The sequence below is a fragment of the Natrix helvetica genome, assembly GCF_964273705.1.
Source record: "Natrix helvetica genome assembly, chromosome: 7".
Lineage (NCBI taxonomy): Eukaryota > Metazoa > Chordata > Lepidosauria > Squamata > Natricidae > Natrix > Natrix helvetica.
In genome coordinates this window covers 18,496,999-18,517,660 of record NC_138558.1, presented here as the reverse complement: position 1 = coordinate 18,517,660, position 20,662 = coordinate 18,496,999, and the positions used below count along the sequence as shown (strand labels likewise).

At 40.9% G+C, this 20,662-nt stretch overlaps 1 protein-coding gene across 1 annotated transcript in view; it reads left to right on the top strand.

Moving 5' to 3' along the window:
* The window catches only part of UNC5C (unc-5 netrin receptor C), a 334,341-nt gene extending 321,368 nt beyond the window's left edge, over positions 1-12,973 (top strand). Inside the window, exons 16-17 of the mRNA XM_081960098.1 lie at positions 8,694-8,872; positions 12,795-12,973. Of these exons, the coding sequence (XP_081816224.1) occupies positions 8,694-8,872; positions 12,795-12,960 (345 nt within the window). The 3' untranslated portion in view covers positions 12,961-12,973. The remainder of the gene's footprint in view (positions 1-8,693; positions 8,873-12,794) is intronic.
* Positions 12,974-20,662: the final 7,689 nt, after the last annotated feature.

Here is a 20,662-nt window from a genome sequence, read left to right as displayed (position 1 = left end):
CGGACTTCTGGAATTTCCAGGAGGCCCATTTTTCTCTCTCCCAGAGCCCTGCACTTACTGGGCCTCCAAACCGGGCCGCACAGAGACTCCTGAAAGGGGCTGCATGGGCGGGGCCAGTCAGTCCTTGCAACTACCAGTTCAGTGCTCCAGATGTAAAATTAACATCAGGTTCACCTGAACTGGTCCGCACCAGCTGAATCCCACCCCTGGGTGAATCCTCAAAGGAAGATAGTCATTGTCTACAAATCAAAGAAGTAGCATAGAAGCTGAGAGTATGCAAACGTTCTTGATCTGACCCACTAGGATTGACGTGTGTTATTGTTTCATTGAAGTTAATGAAATAAAACCATCAAGCAACATGACAGAAGGATGACTCTGTCTGGAAATGCTTTTATATAATGAACACATAAGAAAAGGAAAGATAATATTGGCAAGAGAGAAATGAGGGCTTATCTAAGGCTGAAAGACAGTTGTGTATCGGTTGTTCTGTAATATAACTTCACTTTTCCCATGAAGGGCCTAGTTTTCAGCACAACTGAGATGTTAAGTTTAGATATTCCATTGGCATTTCTGATACGCAGCAATTTCTGCTAGTTGCAGCCTCTCCTATATCGAGATGGCCTTAGTCACTGTTATCCGTACTAGGATAACATTCAGATTTGCTACTATTCACCACTATTACAACTCAGATGTGACTGGACCAGAGGTGGTATTCAGCAGGTTCTGACCAGTTCTTGAAAACCAGTAGTGGAAATTTTGAGTAGTTTGGAGAACCAGTAAATACCACCCCTGACTGGCCCTGCCCCCATCTATTCTCTGCCTCCCGAGTCCCAGCTGATCGAGAGGAAATGGGGATTTTATAGTATCCTTTCCCTGCCATACCCAACAAGCCATACCACACCCACTAAGCCACACCCACAGAACTGGTATTAAAAAAATTGAATCCCACCACTGGACTGCGCACTAGCATAACAAATAAAAATGTCATAGTGTTAAGTTGACCATGGACAATCCAAAATCGTTTTGCGAATTTTAATTCAGACTCAAACCTGAGCAGCGGAATGGGTCTTTTGGCTGCCTAGGAACATAAATGGGATAAAAGCAAGGCGACCCTTATTAAAATGTAATTTTATTTTGAAAGTGTTTTAAACCCTGCCATTGCTGCTGTACAATCAGGGACCAAAAAGCAATTAGGCTGAAACCTTTCCTCCTCATTTCTATCTCCCAGAATGAAGGGCTAGCCTTAACAATCACTTCCTTGGCCTTCCTTCTGCTTCCTGCAGTGGCAGAATTGGTGCCCTCTTTCTGACTTTTGCCAGCCTTTTCAGTTAAAAGCAACTCCAATGAAAGACCTCACTGACATTAATAAGGAATGATCCTGGCATCTCAGCACCATAGCAACCAGCCATCAGTTTTGTTCTGCTGGCCATCTCTCTGAGCCACACAGCTCCACCCCTGCTGGCTTTGGATGGTGTTTTTATTTCTGAGCCCAGCGGGTCTGTGTCATTCAATAACTGCACAACTCCAGCAACAACTGGAGGAACAGAAATCCAGGATAGGCTGAGACCCAGTGGTCCTTCTGATATATGCTCCCTCTGCCTGCAAGTGCTGGTGGATGAAGAAAAAAGTGGATCAGACAGAGGAAGCAAATGAAAAGATTAAGAAAATCCCCCTTTTGTGTGCATTTTTCCCCTCAAAGGGGACAGTGGCATCAGTGTAAAAGCTTTATGTGACATTTAGTAAGTTTATTTCATGATTCTGTTACAGCATAAGCTTCCACACGCAGCGGCAGCTGGGAAAAATGCTGATAAGAGTTGTGTAGCAGCAGATGACACCGCATCTAAAAATTATGATAGTGCAAAATGTTGACTGGAAGGAAAACGAGGAATAGGGAAGTGCCTTTTTTCTTCCTTGTCATCAAGGAGGAGTAGAGACATGCAAGAGCCATATAACAAATTTCTCACACGTGTGTGAAACCACCCCGAATGACATACATAGTATATACCAGAGGTGGTATTCAGTAGGTTCTGACATGTTCTGGAGAACCAGTAGTGGAAATTTTGAGTAGTTCGGAAAACCGGTAAATACCACCTCTGGCTGGCCCCGCCCCCATCTATTCTCTGCCTCCCAAGTCCCAGCTGATCGGGTGGGAATGGAGATTTTGCAGTATCCTTCCCCTACCACGCCCACCAAGCCACGCCCACAGAACCGTAGTAAAAAAAATTGAATCCTACCACTGGTTTATACATAGTGGTATGTCTGCTTTTGAAAGTATGTATTTAATTGTATTTGTATGAAACAAATGTGCTTACCAATCCTTACACTGAAAACTGTAATGACGATAGTGGATTTTAGAAAGAGACTTTCTCTTTTACCATCTCTTAACAATATTAAACAGCACAGTATCAATAGTAGAGACATTCTGTTTTCTGGGTTCTATAATCTCCCAGGATTTGAAACTGGCACCTAACATTTAGAACCATCATTAAAAAGGCACAACAAGGAATGTTCTTCCTGCGTCAACTCAGAAAGTTCAGATTGCCCCAGGAGATGTTGATACAGTTCTACAGAGGAATCATTGAGTCTGTCATTTGTACTTCTCTAACTGTCTGGTTTGGTACAACAACCAAACAGGACACATACAGACCTCAATGGATAGTTAGGACTGCCGAAAAAAAATATCTGCAACCAGCCTGCCTTCCATTAAGGACCTGTATACTGCACCGGTCAGAATGAGAGCTGAGAAAATATCTACACACCCCTCACATCCTAGACATAAACTGTTTTAACTCCTTCCCTCTGGGTGCCGCTATTGGGTGTTGCATGTCAAAGCAACTACAGAGAGAGACAGTTTGTCCCCTTGAGCCATCACTCTGCTGAACACTTAATTAGCCCAATACTGTCCTGTTTCTAAGGATATTTACCCATGTAGTATGTCTGAATTACTATTATCCTTCTTATATTTTCCACTATTTTCTCCTTTTGGTATCTTATCATTATATTGCTTTGTTGTTTGTATGTACACTGAGATCTTCTGCACCAAAGACAAATTCTTTGTGTGACCAATCATACTTGGCCAATAAAGTATTCAATTCGATCGTATCCTATCCTATCTATCCCATCCCATCATAAATCACTTTTGGTCATCTGTAATTATCTCTCTGTCAAGTGGACTTTTGGTGAAAACCAGAAATAATGAGCCACCATTCTTCAATTCATTTCTTTATTATCCCATGGATTTTACAGATTTATACCCTTAGTTATATTTTTTTTAATCCATTTTCTGGTCCAGTGACCAACGGCCTTGGTGTATATATTTACCATAAATGTATTAAAATTCTAATCAGTGAATATAATTCTTGAAACGTATAACCTTAAAATCAGTGTAAATGAAACCAATCCTCAAGCTAGAAACGTTAAAAGTTATCATGAAATATTTTGAAGCAATGACTAATCAAATCTGATCATATAGTCATTTCAAAATACACAACAGTATTGTGTACATATTAGACCACTTATGAAGAAGGGCATCTAATTATTAACTACAATGAGGACTAATTCTTCAGAAGGCCCTGTTAGATGGTATAAAGCTTAAAATGTGGCATGCTCAGATCACAAAGTCAGGTTAATTTTCATCTGATCATCTATCCTAAAAATTAAAAGAAATCCATGGAATGGCTCAACTTTTTTTTTTTTTTTTTTGGCCTTTCAGAACAATTTCTATTTGTTTATTTTTTTCTTAATCACCCTGAAAAAGCTATTATATATAAGTACATTAGACTAGCAGACTGGTTATATATTATGGGGCATACAAAGTTGCGCCATTTTCTTCTTTATCATAATTGTATTGCGGCGTTTGAAAAGGAGAAAAAGCAACTATTTGCTTCACTCCACCAGAACATACACAGGGGGCACAAAGGCAGTGTTAGGATCTGAAGATTAAGTTTCCAGTTGGGAAAGCACAAACTTTACAATTCCTTTCAGTTTCTGCTTCCAAACCACTATGGCAGACTCATTTTCACCTCAGAAAATCCATATTACATTATATAGTTGTCTTGTTGATAAAGTTCGCCTTTCAAAAAGCAGCAACTGATTTTTGCACCAATGCTGTCATTTGTATTATATTATTGAGATAGTCCTTTCCTATTGCTACAGTGTCATTTCCACGTGAAGCCCGGGCAACCAAATGCAATAGTGAGGGCAAATAAGCATCAATGTTTTGTTAATTTTTGTTGAATGAAGGATCAGTTCTTAAAAATACTGGTGCTAATTTGAAGAATGAATAAATGAATTTTTATAAACCATTTCAAATTATATTTTGAAATGTTTTACCAGTTCTCGTGGTTTTTGTTTCCTGTTTTTGATTAAAATCAGAGCATAATAAATTCTGTATACTCTCCTCTTAGATTTCTACATGAAACAAGGATTGTGTCTAAATTCTGGCATGTCCACAGTGATGACACACGGAGAACTTCACTCTTATCTACTTGCTCTCCCCCATCTGACACAAGTATGCAAGTCACGGTGGTGTCATGAAGTCCTGAGCCCTGTTTCCCTGAAAATAAGCCCTCCCTGAAAATATTGCAACGCAGCAGCAGCCATGAGGTGACCACGCTCACCGCCTCCTGCACCTCAAAAATAATAAGACCTCCCCGAAAATCAGGTCAAGCGCTTATAAGGGGTCAAAAGAAACACAGTATACTGTATTTCATCATTTTCTTCCTCCATGGCTGTCTATGTCCCTTTTTGTCACTCTAAAATAAGGGTGATCAACCTTGTCAGTTTTGAAACAGGTGTACTTCACCTCCCACAATTCTGCAGCCATTCATGCTTGCCAGGGAATTCTGAGAGTTGAAGTCTACAAATTTTAAAGTTGACAAGGTTGGACACCTCTGCTCTAACAAGAACCCTTCGGTGTTCTCCATGTACACACCTGCCCAATAATGTAGAATAACCAAGGAAGAGGATAAAGGTATCATTTGCCATTAACTCTGCTTTAGCACCTTAGGAGAAAAGGCATTTTAAAGATTCTTTTAGTCACTCCAATATCATAATCCCTGTTAAGTAGTAGAGGAAATTTCCTTCTAATAACCTTCTAAATTTCCTTCCTAAGTTTTTAAGATGTTGGATAACCATTTGTCTGAAGCGGTGTAGGGTTTCCTACCTAAGCAGGGAGGTTGGACTAGAAGACCTCCAAGGTTCCTTCCAACTCTATTCTATTCTAAAGTATAGGCTAGTGTTTCTCAACCATGGCAACTTTAGGAGGCGTGGACTTCAATTCCCAGAATTCAACTCCCAGCATGGCTGGCTGGGGAATTCTGGAAGTTAAAGTCTATCTCTTTTAAAATTGCCAAAGGTGCAAAACACTGTTCTAGGCACTATAACCTAGCAACCTAGCACCATTAAGTAAATAATTCCTACTTTGTAAAGTCAGTAACACCCACGTGACAAATTTGGCTGAGAGTGTGCAAAATGCCTATCAGCCAGTTAAACTGGTCTTCCTTCTCTACTGTGGATTTTAGTCCAAATAGGAATATGGGATCAGTCTTTATTTTTTTAGCATCTGTAAAACCTCATCCCTTTTCGATGTCTCTGCAGTTCTTGCTGTCATCTGTTTGGAAAAAGTACCCTAGCAATTCTAATGTATAGAATATAGTCTGTGAGCAATCGTTTTGATCTAACCACATCCACCTATATCAGGCTTCATTCACTACCCAGGGGTAGTTTATTTACATTCTCAGATGTTGACTATACTGTGACACTGACAAGGTCTAACATTGATTTTAGTTGTTGAAATGAGTTCTGAAACACTGCTGTGCTCAAACCTGTAGATGAAATATAAAGAAACTGACATTTAAAGCAGATTCCTTTTTATTATTTAGTAGTTTACCAACAACATAACCTTTGCTTTGGTAGAGATAGAAGATCCTGAAACAATAAGTTTTTATTAGTTTCATCTCCTGTAAATGTCATCTAAGGTTTTCTTGTAAATGGGTATTCGTGTGTGTGTGCATGCATACTATATGTGCATTACTACTACAGAATTTTGATAACACAGTTCTGCTTCTGCCAGGCTTATACATAATCTTGTTTTCCAAGCATTATAGTATTTTTCTCAAGAAAAGAAGCAAGGGCATAGAAGGGCTGTATTATAAAGAAGGAGGAGGTGGTGATGATAGTGTTGTACTCTTAATTTCCACATTTCTAAATGAATTGTCTCTCAATGGAGATAATTATGCCTTGTAAATTGACTTGGAATATTTCATATTATGTGTCCATGGGTTATGTGAGCATTTTCAGGATTACCAGGATTTCCAGGGTTGTAATCAGTGGTGGGATTCAAATAATTTAACAACCGGTTCTCTACTCTAATGACCAGCTGGGTAGGCATGGCTTGGTAGTCATATGACTGGGTGGGCATGGCCAACTCAACGTCACTCACTCTCGCCTTAGCTTACAATGTTACAATGTAATAAGGGTTAATTGGAGAGGCAATTTCTGTAAGCAGGGCAATAAAGATTAGGCTAGATACAACACCAGAATGTTTCCTTCCTGTCTTCCTTACAGGATTAGCCCTGTAAAGTGGGGGGGGGGGATGAGATTTCTTCCAACAACCTGTTCTCCGAGCTGCTTAGAAAGTTAACAATCAGTTTTCCCGAATAGGTGCAAACTGGCTGAATCCCATCACTGGTTATAGTTACACTGTTATTTGTATTTCATTTGGGGTGGGAGAGGTATTTTTAATGTAATATAACCAATGGATTTCAAATCTTCATTTTATTATGACATTTCTTGTTGTAGAAATGTCTTCCTTTTTTAAAAAAGACTTGTGAATTTTATCTTTTATGGCCAAGAACAATCTGTAAAAAATGCAGTGGGTAGCATTTCAGGCTAAATTATTCAGGCTGTTATGCATAAAAATATTTTGCGCCACTCTCACTGCACTTTTTAAATACCATAATAAAGTATTCATACATTCTGTCTGAAGTATGATCTGACTTGGCCTTTTCTCAGCTTTGTTGATGCTTACCAATACTTTTGTTTGAGAGAAAAATGAGTGATTCCTAGGATGGAAGAAATTGTTCAATTGTCAGAGAACTCCTCTATCTATCTGGTTCAGGACTATGGAAATGACTGGCAGATTTTAAAAGAAGAGTTTTTCCAACTCTGAAAAACCTACCTAAAAAAACAGAAATAGAATCCTAAGCTCTTTACATACATCATTGATAGCCATCAGTGTCTTTTGACTGAGGATTGTTCTCTAACAGCAGCACAGTGGAATTCTCTCAAGGACAACACATGGAATGGTTTCCTTGTAGCATTCAAGGATATGGGCAGTGTGGTGGCTTAGAGGTTAAGACACTGTGCTTGTTGTCTGTAAAGCTGACAGCTTACGTTTGAGACCCTAGTGCTACACGGCTGGGTTATCTCTTGTCCTTGCCTCCTGCTCCTGACAGCCTAGCAGTTTGAAAACGTGCAAATGCAAGTAGATAAATAGGTACCATTTCAGTGGGAGGTTAACAGCATTCCATGATGTCATGTTGATCATATGACTATGGAAATGGTCTCCAGACAACACCAGCTCAATGGCTTTGAAATGGAGGTGAACACCACCTCCTATAGTTGGCAATGACTAACAAAGGGAAACCTTTACCTTTACTCAAGGTGCTTTTTTCAAAAGGCAACTGGACTGTTGTGGTTTTTCTTTGAAGACATTTCACTTCTCCAATTGACTCTTGAAAAAAACACTTTTGGGTTAAGTCAAGGATATTCCACTAAAGAAGAGTGAAAATACCTCAAGTTATTCCTGGCATATTAATTATCAATTGCAACATAAAAAAATCAATGTCCTACTATATATGAGGACTATATAAGCATAGGAGAGAATCAAGGGTGAAATGCTTCCGGTTCAGAGCAGTTCACCCAAACTGGTAGTAAAAATGCTACTGGTTCGCCCAAATCAATAGTAAAAAAAATGAAACCTGTTCAGGCGAACCGGTTTTTCTGACAATTAGCTGTGACACGTGATTTATATTAGCTAGACAGCAGTGGATTTCCCATCCCCCTCAGTGTTTGCTTACCTTACCTTTTTGATGCTCTGCGCATGCTCACATTGCTACCGAACCAGTAGCAAAGTTAAGTGGATTTCACCCCTGGAGAGAATGTAGTACCCAATATGTTCCAGATAATCTTTTACATTTAAAAAAAAAAGTAAGCAAGTAAATAGGCAGCTGGTATGAAAGCCAAACACAAACTTTGTTTCATTTATTCATTGCCCCATTATGGTTCCACTGGGATGGTAATAAACATTCATTGTTACAACCACCAGATTGTAGAGAACTGCATGACTGTGTCTCAGGCCATTTTCTAAAATTAAGACTATGCTTAATTTATTAAGTTGTTGGGACACTATATAGGGGAAGCTGCAACAGGCAGTGTTAAAATTCCCTAGATGCTATAGCTCAAATGAGGGATATGAGGGTATTAGTAATTTTAAGTGTTTATTTTAAAGTATTTTATGTTGCCTTTTTAGTGAAAGGTAGTAGAACAGTAGAACTTCAAAAGATTCATAGCCATTACGTTACATCTAATACAACCCAAAGGGTTTATATTTCACAGATGGCTTCTTTGTTAATCTAATTCTGTCTTCTCGCTTATTGTGTGGCCATATTTTCTACTTTTCATGTATGCAGGAACCTACTGGCATTGAATATCCACTTATGGATCCAGCAAGCACCATTACAACCGTAGTAGGACCCTGTGCATTCAGCATCCCTCTTCCTATCCGTCAGAAGCTTTGCAGCAGTCTAGATGCTCCTCAAACAAGAGGCCACGATTGGAGAATGTTGGCCCACAAACTAAACTTGGACAGGTAAGCAAGCATATTGTCAATGTAAATTTGACATTAGTTGAGTTACTTTTTCATATGTGCTAGCAGTGCATTGCTGATTCTTCTGAAACTAGTAAGAGAAATCTGCTCTTCAAAAAGTTCCTTCCACAGAAGTTTGTGTCAATAACCATGGGTATTGTGTAGGATAAAGGAGACTAGTATAGATCTATTTCAAGCTATTTAGCTCTCATCAGCTAGCCAGACCCTTACTGGGATTTGAACCTGGGCTGTATTACATATTAGGCAGGAGTCTTTAGCCACTAAGCCACAGGCTCTTCTCCTTATCAGCTGAGCCAGGGAAATGGGTATGTATTTGTGTTACAACCCCTGGTATGCCCAAATATGGGAGGGAGCTCACTACTCCCCCTTTCTGTCCTTCAGCTCATTACATTCGGCTCATTATATGGCAGAAAACCATATTTGTATTTTTAATGTTGCCTTTGCTATGTTTGTGTTGTATTTGTGCTGATAAATAAATAAAGGGAGACTAGTATAGATCTATCTCAAGCTATTTAGCTCTCATCAGCTAGCCATACCCTTACTGGGATTTGAACCTGGGCTGTATTACATATTAGGCAGGAGTCTTTAGCCACTAAGCCACAGGCTCTCATCCTTATCAGCTGAGCCAGGGAAATAGGTATGTATTTGTGTTACAACCCCTGGCTCAGCTGATAAGGAGGAGAGATATTCATATACGATAGAGAGAGAGAGAGAGGTAGATAGATGGAGAGGGAGAGAGAGAGAGATAACATATCCATCTGATCCTGTTATCTGTTAGACAACTACGTGTACCAGTCCCATACCTTGTCTTTGCCACATTTTGTTGGTCCCCCCACATATAAATGACTGCATAGTAACTCCCTGGCAATTGTACTGATGAAGTACTCGATCTACTATAGCCGTGATGACGAACCTATGGCACACGTGCCACAGGTGGCACACACAGCCCTCTCTGTGGGCACATAAGCCGTCGCCCCAACTCAGCTCCACCACACATGCGCCTCCCACCAGCCAGCTGGTGTTTGGGTCTCTGCTGTACATGCACAGGGGCGGGAGCATGTGGGAGATACGTGCGCATGTATGGGGTTGGGGTGCGTGTGGGGGTCGCACGTGCATGCGCGGGGGCGGGACACGCATTTCACGATGGGTGCACGCGTGTGATTTTAGCACGCATTGACAAAAAGGTTAGCCATCACTGTACTATAGACTCCAATGTCTGATGAGATTAAAAACCATGCCCAACAATGCTCACCTCTGATCTTTTACCTGGACCAAAATGTAAGATACTTTATGTTTTGTTCCACGTAAATTACATTTATATATAAAATAGAAGACTTAACCATCACTCCCCTGTCATGGTCAGATCACTCACTCCTTCGTCTTGACTTCCCTGGTGCTACCTCCCGCTGCGGGGAGGCGGAACCGGAAAGCACTAGATGGTTCCGCCCCAGGTGCCTGATGGAACCAGATAGGTTCCAGATGGAGCTTGGGCCACCTCCTGTAACCTTGACCCGCCCCCGGGTAGAGGACCTGGTGGTCGCGTGGAATAATGCGACTACCGGGGCCTTGAACCGGGCGGCGCCTTTGCGGCCTCTCCGGCGGCAACGATCCACCCTGGCCCCTTGGTTTACCGAGGAGCTGAGGGTGATGAAATGCCGCAAGAGATGTCTAGAGAGTCGTTGGAGATCCTCTCGTTCCGAACTTGATCGAACACAGGCATGAGCCCATTTAAGGACGTACCTTGTGGCATTGAGAGTGGCCAAACGCCAATATTGTGCCACTCTCATTGCATCCGCAGAGAACCGCCCTGCCGCCCTGTTTCGGGTGTCCCGCTCCCTCTTGTTTCAGAGACCGCGGGAGGCCCCTCTACAGGGCAGAGCAGAGGAATTTGGGAAATATCTGCAGGATAAAATCGCTCAAATCCGGAAGGATTGGGTCCCTGTTAGTGGTCCAATGGAGACGTCCGTGGCGAGTCTTGAGGAATCGACCTGGGAGGAGTTTGACTTGGTTGCCATCGAGGATTTGGACAGAATGCGTGGACGACTGCGACCCACCACATGTTTATTGGACCCGTGCCCCTCCTGGCTTGTACTGGCATCCTGGGAGGTTACACGAGACTGGCTCCTGGACCTAGTGAATGCTTCGCTGAGCGAGGGGTCTCTCCCGGCCGCCTTGAAAGAGGCGGTGGTGAGACCCTTGCTCAAGAAGCCTTCCCTGGATCCTTTGGAGCTGGCCAATTATCGTCCTGTCTCCAACCTTCCCTTTTTGGCGAAGGTTGTAGAGAGTGTGGTGGCCTACCAGTTTCCACGGCATCTGGAGGAAAATGATTATCTAGACCCGCGCCAGTCCGGCTTCCGCCCCGGTCACAGCACGGAGACGGCCTTGGTCGTGTTGGTGGATGATCTCTGGAGGGCCAGAGATAGAGGTTGTTCCTCTATCCTGGTCCTATTAGACCTCTCGGCGGCTTTTGATACCATCGACCATGGTATCCTGCTGTGCCGGCTGGAGGGGTTGGGGGTCCGGGGCACCGTTTTGCAGTGGTTTGGCTCCTACCTTTCTGGCCGGACGCAGCGTGTGTTGGCAGGGGAGGAGAGGTCGACCCTACGCCCCCTTACTTGTGGGGTGCCACAGGGGTCGGTCCTCTCGCCACTCCTGTTCAACACATATATGAAGCCGCTGGGTGAGATCTTCCGTGGTTTCGGGGTGGGATACCATCTGTACGCTGATGATACTCAGCTGTACTTTTCCACCCCGAACCACCCCAACGAGGCCATCGAAGTGATGTCCCGGTGTGTGGAAGCCGTACGGATCTGGATGGATGACAACCGACTCAAACTCAACCCCTCCAAGACGGAGTGGCTGTGGGTACCGGCTCCCCGGTTCAGCCAATTAATTCCATCATTGGCCATCGGGGGCATTCAACTTGCCCCTGTGGAGCGGGCACGCAATTTGGGCGTCCTCCTGGATGCCCGGCTGTCCATGGATGACCATGTGACAGCCGTGGCAAGGGGGGCGTTCCACCAGGTTCGCCTGGTGCGCCAATTGCGCCCCCTACTGGACCGGGACGCCTTACGCACAGTCACTCATGCGCTGGTGACGTCTCGCTTGGACTACTGTAACGCTCTCTACATGGGGCTTCCCTTGAAATGCACCCGGAGGCTACAGTTGGTCCAGAACGCAGCCGTGCGGGTAATTATGGGGAGTACTAGGTACTCCCATGTGACACCGTTCCTGCGCGAGCTGCACTGGCTTCCTGTGGTCTATCGGGTGCGTTTCAAGGTTTTGATAACAATCTTTAAAGCGCTCCATGGCTCAGGACCTAGTTACTTGCGGGATCGTATTCTGCCCCATACATCCCTGCGACCAATCCGCTCGCACAGAGAGGGCCTCCTCCAGGTGCCGTCCACCAGACAGTGTCGAGGGGCGGCGCCTAGGAGTAGAGCCTTCTCTGTGGCGGGCCCAGCCCTGTGGAATGACCTCCCCCCGGATATTAGGAATACCTCTGACCTCCGCTCCTTTCGTGTAAAGCTCAAGACCCACCTTTTTCAAGTTGCTGGCCTGGCTCAACTTTGATCCAACTATATCGCTCCTGACGGGTTTTTTATTTGGGGTATTTTAATTGCATTCAATTTATTTAGGGGTTTTTAAACATTGTGTTTTTACTTGTTTTTATCTATCAGTTCACCTCCTCCTTGTATATGTCGTATATATGTCTTGGTATATGTTTTGTTATATGTATGTCGATATATTTATTTCCTATGTTTTGTTGTACGCCGCCCCGAGTCCTTCGGGAGAGGGTGCGGCTAAGAAATAAATATTTATTATTTATTATTATTTATATTTATAGAAGCAAAAAAAAATAGCAAAGAGTACAGTTTTAATGGCAGCTGATTTCTCCCTGCAGGTACCTCAATTATTTTGCTACAAAATCGAGTCCCACCGGCGTGATCTTAGACCTTTGGGAAGCCCAAAATTTTCCCGATGGAAATTTGAGCATGCTGGCCACCGTCCTTGAAGAGATGGGAAGACACGAGACAGTTGTTTCATTGGTAGCCGAAGAAAAGTACTGAACTGACCCTTGGAATGAGGATGAAGGAATGTTAACTGTCAGCTGTGACTAACACAAACCAAGCACCCCAAAAACCAATGTGTTTTCATAGCAAGAGGCATTCCAGAGGGACAAGACACAGAATCCTGCCTTTTCACATGCATCCTTTTTGTATATTATCACAGGATTTGAAAGAAACCATGCAAAGTTGTTACCTTTATAATATAATTCAACCTAACATTCCTCTCAGCTTGGCTGTACTCTGCTTAGTGCAGGATCTTACAGTTTCCTAGGAAACGCTTTTTATTGCTATCCAGATATATGGATAAACTTTCTTAACAATCCCAGTTTCTATGAACGTTGTTTACATCAAATCCTGGGCAGCAGGATGGAAATGACTGTCCATGGCTACTTTTTGATATATTGTTTTTCTTCTTTTGTTGAAAGCCATTCTACACCAAGCTGTGGACAAAGCAGGGTTCTGGCTATTTTCTGATGAATCAGTCTCCAACACACACATTTCAAATGATTTCATAATTGCAAATTTGCCCGTTAGATGTCTTAAACTAACCTACCTATTCTGTTTCCTAGAATGAGTTAAGACAGAATTTGAAACTTGTGCGTCTGGCAAGAATACAATCTGAAAGCTGATCAGGTATGCATGTTCCCTTTCTACCTTCACCAAGGTAGCTTGGGTCCCTTGGTGACTTCAACTGCAGGGATTCCCTCTCCCTCTCCCCCAGCTTACAATATGCCCTGCCTTCATCTTTAAAGTGTGTGCGTGAGTGTGCGTGAGTGTGTGTGTGACAAAGAGAGAGAGATACAGATACTCACTTTGGTGTGCTTTGAGAAGAACCCTCCCTAAAAAAGAAAAAAATAGTTATTTGTACGATGACCGTAACTGAATAGTATCTAGTACAAATAATATTATATTTCTTTTAGCAGTAGTATTTTTGTTTACCAAAATTATCTACAGCATTAATCATCTGAGCAATGGCAGCACTCTCCGTGGAAGCTGATGATGGCTGCCTTGGGCCTTCTAGTCCAAGGGTGTCAAACTCGCGGCCTGTGGGCCTGATGCGTCACACGCTGGCCACGCCCACCCCTGGTTTAACGAAAGGGGGGGGAGTCATGATACATCAGGTGATGACAACTTGATGATGCAAGTTTGACACCCCTGTTCTAATCCCCCTCTCTGTCCTGGCCCTGGGGCTTCGTCCCTGACCCCCACCCCATTCCCAATCAATTTCAGTGAACTGGTGCATGATTTACTCTCATGCAATTTGCTTTCTCTTGTTGAGTGTACCCATCGTCCGATGGGTAATAGTGCATTCATCTTGATAAAGAGAAATATTAAATTAAAGATGGATTATTTTACACAAACAAGATGTTTCACAGGAAACTCTGCACGTTACTCCTGTTTATTTAGTAGTTTTGATATTAGATGCCTTTTCTCTTTGCTGTAAGCCATCAAAACTTCATGCATGTTCCTCGGACCTGGATTAATTTTCTGTGTCTGCATATTAACAACCTGTTCTATGCATACCGCTCCTTATTGCTATTCTTTTAGACAGAAATGTTCCTCCAGATACTGGTTTTTATCCAAAGATGAAAAAATACTTCATGGAAGTAATTGCAAAGTTTGAAGCTAAAGGACATGATAATTTCATTTGTGTGTTTCAGATTTGTTGTTAAGAATAGAAAAATCTACGCATTGTTGAGTTTTAAGTACTTGGGTCCTGTTTTACATATGTGGTGTCTTGGGTAGGTTTTGATGGCCTGTTAGCAAATGAAACTGGTAGTTGTCCAGGTTTGGTACATTTTTCTCTTACAAAAACAATATTGCGGCATTTTGTTCTAGCCTTCCCTTTCATTTTTCTCCCTTTCCATCTTTAAAAAAATGTTATTTTACCATCTTCACTTGCTTAAGATTCTGTATACTGTGCGTATGTGCTCGTAATATTTCCCGTGAAGCTTCTCAAATCTGCATTTCTAAAAGTAACCATGGAAATACTGTTGGTTAGCAGGGGAAGGTGAATTTTGCCTGACCTTTTCTTCATTTTGACATTTCCACAGAGTTTTATTATCCATCCAGTCACTATGCTTTTATTAAACACAGAGCACCATTCATAAAACATTCCGCTAGGAAACACAGACATTCGTCTTTCAGTAATCAGAAGCAGGGAACAGGTTTTGATCAAAGTTAATGTGGATTTTGTTTTGAAAAGGTAGTTAACATTTGGTCATGGAACGTCCTAGTTGGGCTTTAAAGGTAACTTTTGATTTGATACAGTTGCCTTCTTGTGTTTAATCCAGTTCTAGCTTTTCAACAACCTTTGAATTTAGATGATGTCACTCCTAATGCTCCCTTTCACATGTCTCTTTCTTTCTTTCTTTCTTTCTCTCTCTCTCTCTCTCTCTCTTTCTCTCTGTCTCTGTCTCTCTCTTTCATGTATCATCTCTATTTATCCATCTATCTATATTCAACCTATCTATCCATCCATCTACCATCTATATCTATCCTCTATCTCTTATCTATCTCTGTCTCCATCTATCTAGTACCTATCTCTATCCATCATCCATCTCTATCCGATATCTATCTTTCTATCTGTCTGTCTCGCTATCTCTGTCATCTATCTAAGTTTCAGTTTTCCTATCACTTTCTAGTAATCCTGTCAAACATATTCACTAATAAATGATCTATGTGATTTTTTTAAAGTACCCATACAAATAAAAAATAGCTATTGTGAAATGAGGTAGTCCTGATACCATACAGATGACAGAGAGAAAAGTGGGTATCTAAAGAAGGCTGGTGGCTTTTCTCTCTGTGCCTAGAGATTCCATCTAAGAAACCAGAAAGATTATTAAAAGGGAAGCCATCATTTTAAAACATACACATACCTTCATGAACTGGTCTATTTTTTTTTTTATTGGACCATTATTTACAATTGGCAAGATGGTGCCTATTAGCTGAAACCGCAAATAAAAAATAAAACTAACTAACTAACACATTTTAAATAAATTCTCTCAAGATCTTCAATGCTTTTGCATTTTTATTTTTAAAATATTTTTTTAAATAGTAAATACCACACAAACATTTACCATGGTAGTGTCTGAAAAGTCATTTTCTGCTGTCTGCTTTAGATGCGGTGGATGCAATGAATAGCAAATATACACATACATAGACACACTATTTGTAAATTTAGAAAAGAGAAGCTGGACATGAATTCCTACTTAAACGTAGCCCCTTTCAGACCATCTTGAGAAATGGGTCTGGCTGAAGTGTGTATAGAAAGTCCATGATTATAGGGATGGGTGTGTATTTATGGATGTGATGTGGAATTACAGTCCATCAATGCACAGCAAACTAAGAAATACACCTACCGTCATAGCTGTTTGATATTGATCAAAGGTTTTTAAGTTACTGTAAAGCAGTGACGGAAAAGAAACACAGATTATTCCGAAGTAAGGCTTGTGCAGTAGACGAGTGTGACCAAATAACCTTCAGGTTGTCCTGTAGTTTAAAGTAGTGTTAATCCCCAAGATGCAGCTTGACACACACTTCATATTTCAATAGGAAACATTCCCGAAAAAGTAAGTTTGAGGAAGCAAAAAGAATGGTGGAGTTTTATAAGGGAAAACAGATTCTAAGTTTGAATGTGCTTGAGCCTACTGCCATCTAGTGGCGTAGTACACCATCTAAATGCATTTTAGAAATATCAAAAGCCAGTTTTTTGTCTTAGCATTGAATGTAATTTTGTTTATCCTTGATATTTTTTTAAAACTATACTGAGATCTAGTAGTAAGGTCTTCAAAATGGCATTTATGAGATACATATGTTTTTGAGATCCTTAGGAAAAAAAATCAGTACTATCTGCTACAACTTCCCACTTAAGATTCTAGAGACTTTGGATACTTTATTAAAGGAATTTGTAAGTTTTCTCGCCTTTGTAGAATTCTGCAGATGTGTCTGTTGTGCATACAGGTATACACAATATATAGGTATTGTGCATACAGGTCCTCACGGTGATATATCAAATGCTAGTGATAGAAGTAAAATATATGAATACTATACCTATATAGTTATATAAAGGTAACTAAATATATTTAAAACATTTTAGTTTTTCTCTTTTTTTTAAAGTCCTATAATGAAAAAGCATTTAAGGGTGTTTGATGGGGTTTTTTTGTTTATTTTTTTGTTTTATATTTTTCTATTATTATTTCTTTTTGTCATTCTTTTCTTGAGAACATGATTCTCAAAATATTCATATGAAGTGAATTATAATATTCATATTGCTAGAATGTATGAACTTAAATCATTCTCAAACGCTACTGGAATGCTTAGCAGTAACTTCCTTTCTTGGCTGGTGCAGAAATAATATAATGCATTTCTGCACAATTCATTAAATTGGATGTTACGTTTAGATGATGATCAAGAGAGAATTATGCCGCTTTGCATTCACTGCTTGAATGGAGGAAAACATACCTATCTCAATTCAGTCTTGAGTAAGGAGGAATCTCGCATATAGATGTATGGACTTGGTTTGCACAGTACACTTATCTAGATCAGTTAAAAGATTTAGCTGCTGCATTCATGTAACATACTAAGTTTGATTATGTTAGATTATATCCAGTATGTTCCTTGGACTCAGCCTGTATTCTAGCAAATGTGTAAGATGCGATTCAATTCACTATCCACATTGAGCATACTGTGTGAACCAATCCATGGAGTGACTGTTCAAATACTGAGATAATGTTTAGAATTTCTGCAGTGAATTAGTTTCACAGATACCAGAACCATCGTTCCCATGAACATCTCTTAGTTGGGCCTACATCTTTCCCCTATTCATCATTACCTTTCCCCTATGAGCCATTGTTTTTGTAGTAATATCAAAGGCTCACGCAGAAGCATTTTTCAATGATTATTTATGCATTGTGGAGTGCAATGGCTAAAAAACTGAGTTGTCTATGGGGAGTTGTCAGTCATCCCGGTCATGGTTGTCCCAAAGGTGCTTTTTCAAGAGGCAACTGGTTTTTCTTTGAAGACATTTCACTTCTCATCCAAGAAGCTTCTTCAGCTTTGACTGTATGGTGGTGAGTGGAAGGATTTATACACCTTGCAGGTAGCTGGTCATTTGCATTCTTTTAGTGAGATCTTAAGGCCACCTGGAGGTTCTGTGTCATCAGAGTCATCTGAGGGGTGCAAATGGGTGTGGAGCCTTCTTGGAACCGTTGAAAGGACTGTGTTGTAGACTGGAGATAGATGATTCCATATCCTCCTCCTCTGTTAAGAAAAGGCTGTTCAATTTTGACATAGATGGCCTCTTTGGACCCTCTTTCAAACCAGTAGTCCTCTCTGTGCAAAATGTTGACTTTGCTGTCTTCAAAAGAGAGGCCTTTGTCTTTTAAATGCAGATGGACTGCTGAATCTAGCTCTGGTGGATTTGTTCTCCTATGGTGTGCCATGCTTTTATGAAGTGGTGGTTTTGTTTCCCCAATGTACAGATCTGCACATGCCTCACTGCACTGTACTGCATATACCACATTGCTCATATTGTGTCTGAGTGTTTTATGCAAATGGCCAGCTGTCTGCAAGGAATATAGATCCTTCCATTCCCCATCATCCAGTCAGAGCTGAAGAAGCTTCTTGGATGAGAAGCAAAACATCTTCAAAGAAAAACCAGACAGTCCAGTTGCCTCTTGAAAAAGCACCTTGGGGGGGGGGGGGGACCTGAATCGTGCTCCCATTAAAAAGCTCTAAGCATGCCAGTAGCTACAACCTCAATTCTTTGTCTGATCTGTCGTTGTCCATCTTATTGATCAAATGACAGAAATAAATAATCCTTTGACTCATCAACAGCAGTATGACATTTTAAGTATACTATTCCATTAATTATGGGAGCGATTTTTACCAATCAGCAGCAATAAATGTAAAACTTTCAAGAATTTTGTAGAAAATACATTCTTTTTCTGCTTAGATTCAGGATAAGCAGACTTTCTATCCGACTTTCACACGTTTTTGAGGATTTCTTTCTCTGATCCTCAATATCATGACCAGCATCTCTGGGTGGCAAATATAATCAATATATCTTTCTTGAAGGTAATTGCTACCTATGCTTCACAATGGCTTTAACAAATCTAGCTCAGTAGCTTGTTTGCTGGCAGGGTGAATTACCTACTTATCTTTCTTCAGTATATTACATTGTGTGGATGAAGATATCACTCTGATCAGGCAAATATATGCCCAGTCTGAGTAATGTATTTAAGAAGACAAGCAGTGCTGTAACTGATCCCATTATACAGATCAGCATTGCAAGCAATTATTTGAGTAGATAAATCCAGGACAGGATTAGAAGCCCATGGTAGAAGTATGGATAACAGTTGTGTCCATCACACAACGTAACTTGAAACCTTGCTGGTTTTTATGTTCTGCATCTATAACCCTTGTCAGTATCAATTCCCTTTTAAGGCCTGTTGCTTTTGGTTTGTGGAATAACGATGAGTGGAAGACACTTTTGATCTTTCTTCTTGGTCACAAGTAGCCTGGTCTTAAAAACTCAGGGCAAGGTTGAAGTTGAATTGTTTTCCTAGAGCATAAACACACCTCTGGAATGGAATACTAAAATAGGAAAAGCAGCAGTGTTGGTAATTGTAGCATGCCATTCAATACATCCATCTTTAGCAAGGATGAAAGGGCATAAAAAAGTAGAGGCACAGGGTCATTCATACAAGATCATTGTGTGTGTGTGTGTGTGATGAATAATCTTTTTTCCCCTTGATCTTCAGGTAATCCCCATAGTTGTTCCTTGTGATTCAAGTAGTGACAGCGCAGGCATATTTTGGATGTAGGGTCAATTTTCCCCTATTAAATTAGTTGGATAGCTTTTTAGACAAATGGAGGCTGTTAAGTCCATACAAAACCACCAATTTTATGGCTGAGTGTTGCTCCTCATGGACTTTATTCCTTATTTGATCCAATAGGCCTCACTCAAAGCCATTGGTTGAAGATCAGTGGTTCAGACTATTTAAAGCAGTGGTCTCAACCTGTGGGTCGGGACCCCTTTGGGGGTTCGAACGACCCTTTCACAGGGGTCGCCTAAAACCATCAGAAAACACATATTTTCGATGGTCTTAGGAACCGAGACACCGATTTTATGGTTGGGGGTCACCTCAACATGAGGAATTGTATTAAAGGGTTGCGGCATTGGGAAGGTTGAGAACCACTGATCTAAAGTGAAGAAAAAACTATCAGTATTACACTTTGCATTGTTGGTTAAAGACTTTGAGCTTTACTCTGATCTGATCACAATATACTAAGCTGTTTCTTTATGAAGATATTTTTAAAATGTGGCAGTTTGTGACTTCGCTGCTATTATAGTTCAATCCTCTTAACTGTGTCTTTGAAAAAGATCAAGGCAGCTGGATGTATCTTACTGGGAAAAATGAATTCAACGCTTTGTGACAACAGTGAAAATGTATATTGTGGTTTTAGTATTGATTTTAACTGACAAATATATTAATTCCTCAACTCCCTTTTTTCTTATCTTCTTTTTATAAAGTACAGATTGTGTGATTGATGTAAGCTTTGTTAGATAAGGTTATGATTTTTATGGTGTCCTTATCTGATCGTTTTGATTTTAATTAAAATTTCACTTCTTTGGCAGTTCCACTTGGACCTGCTGGGATTCAGATAAATGCCTTTTGCTGGGCTGGAAAAGTTTAGT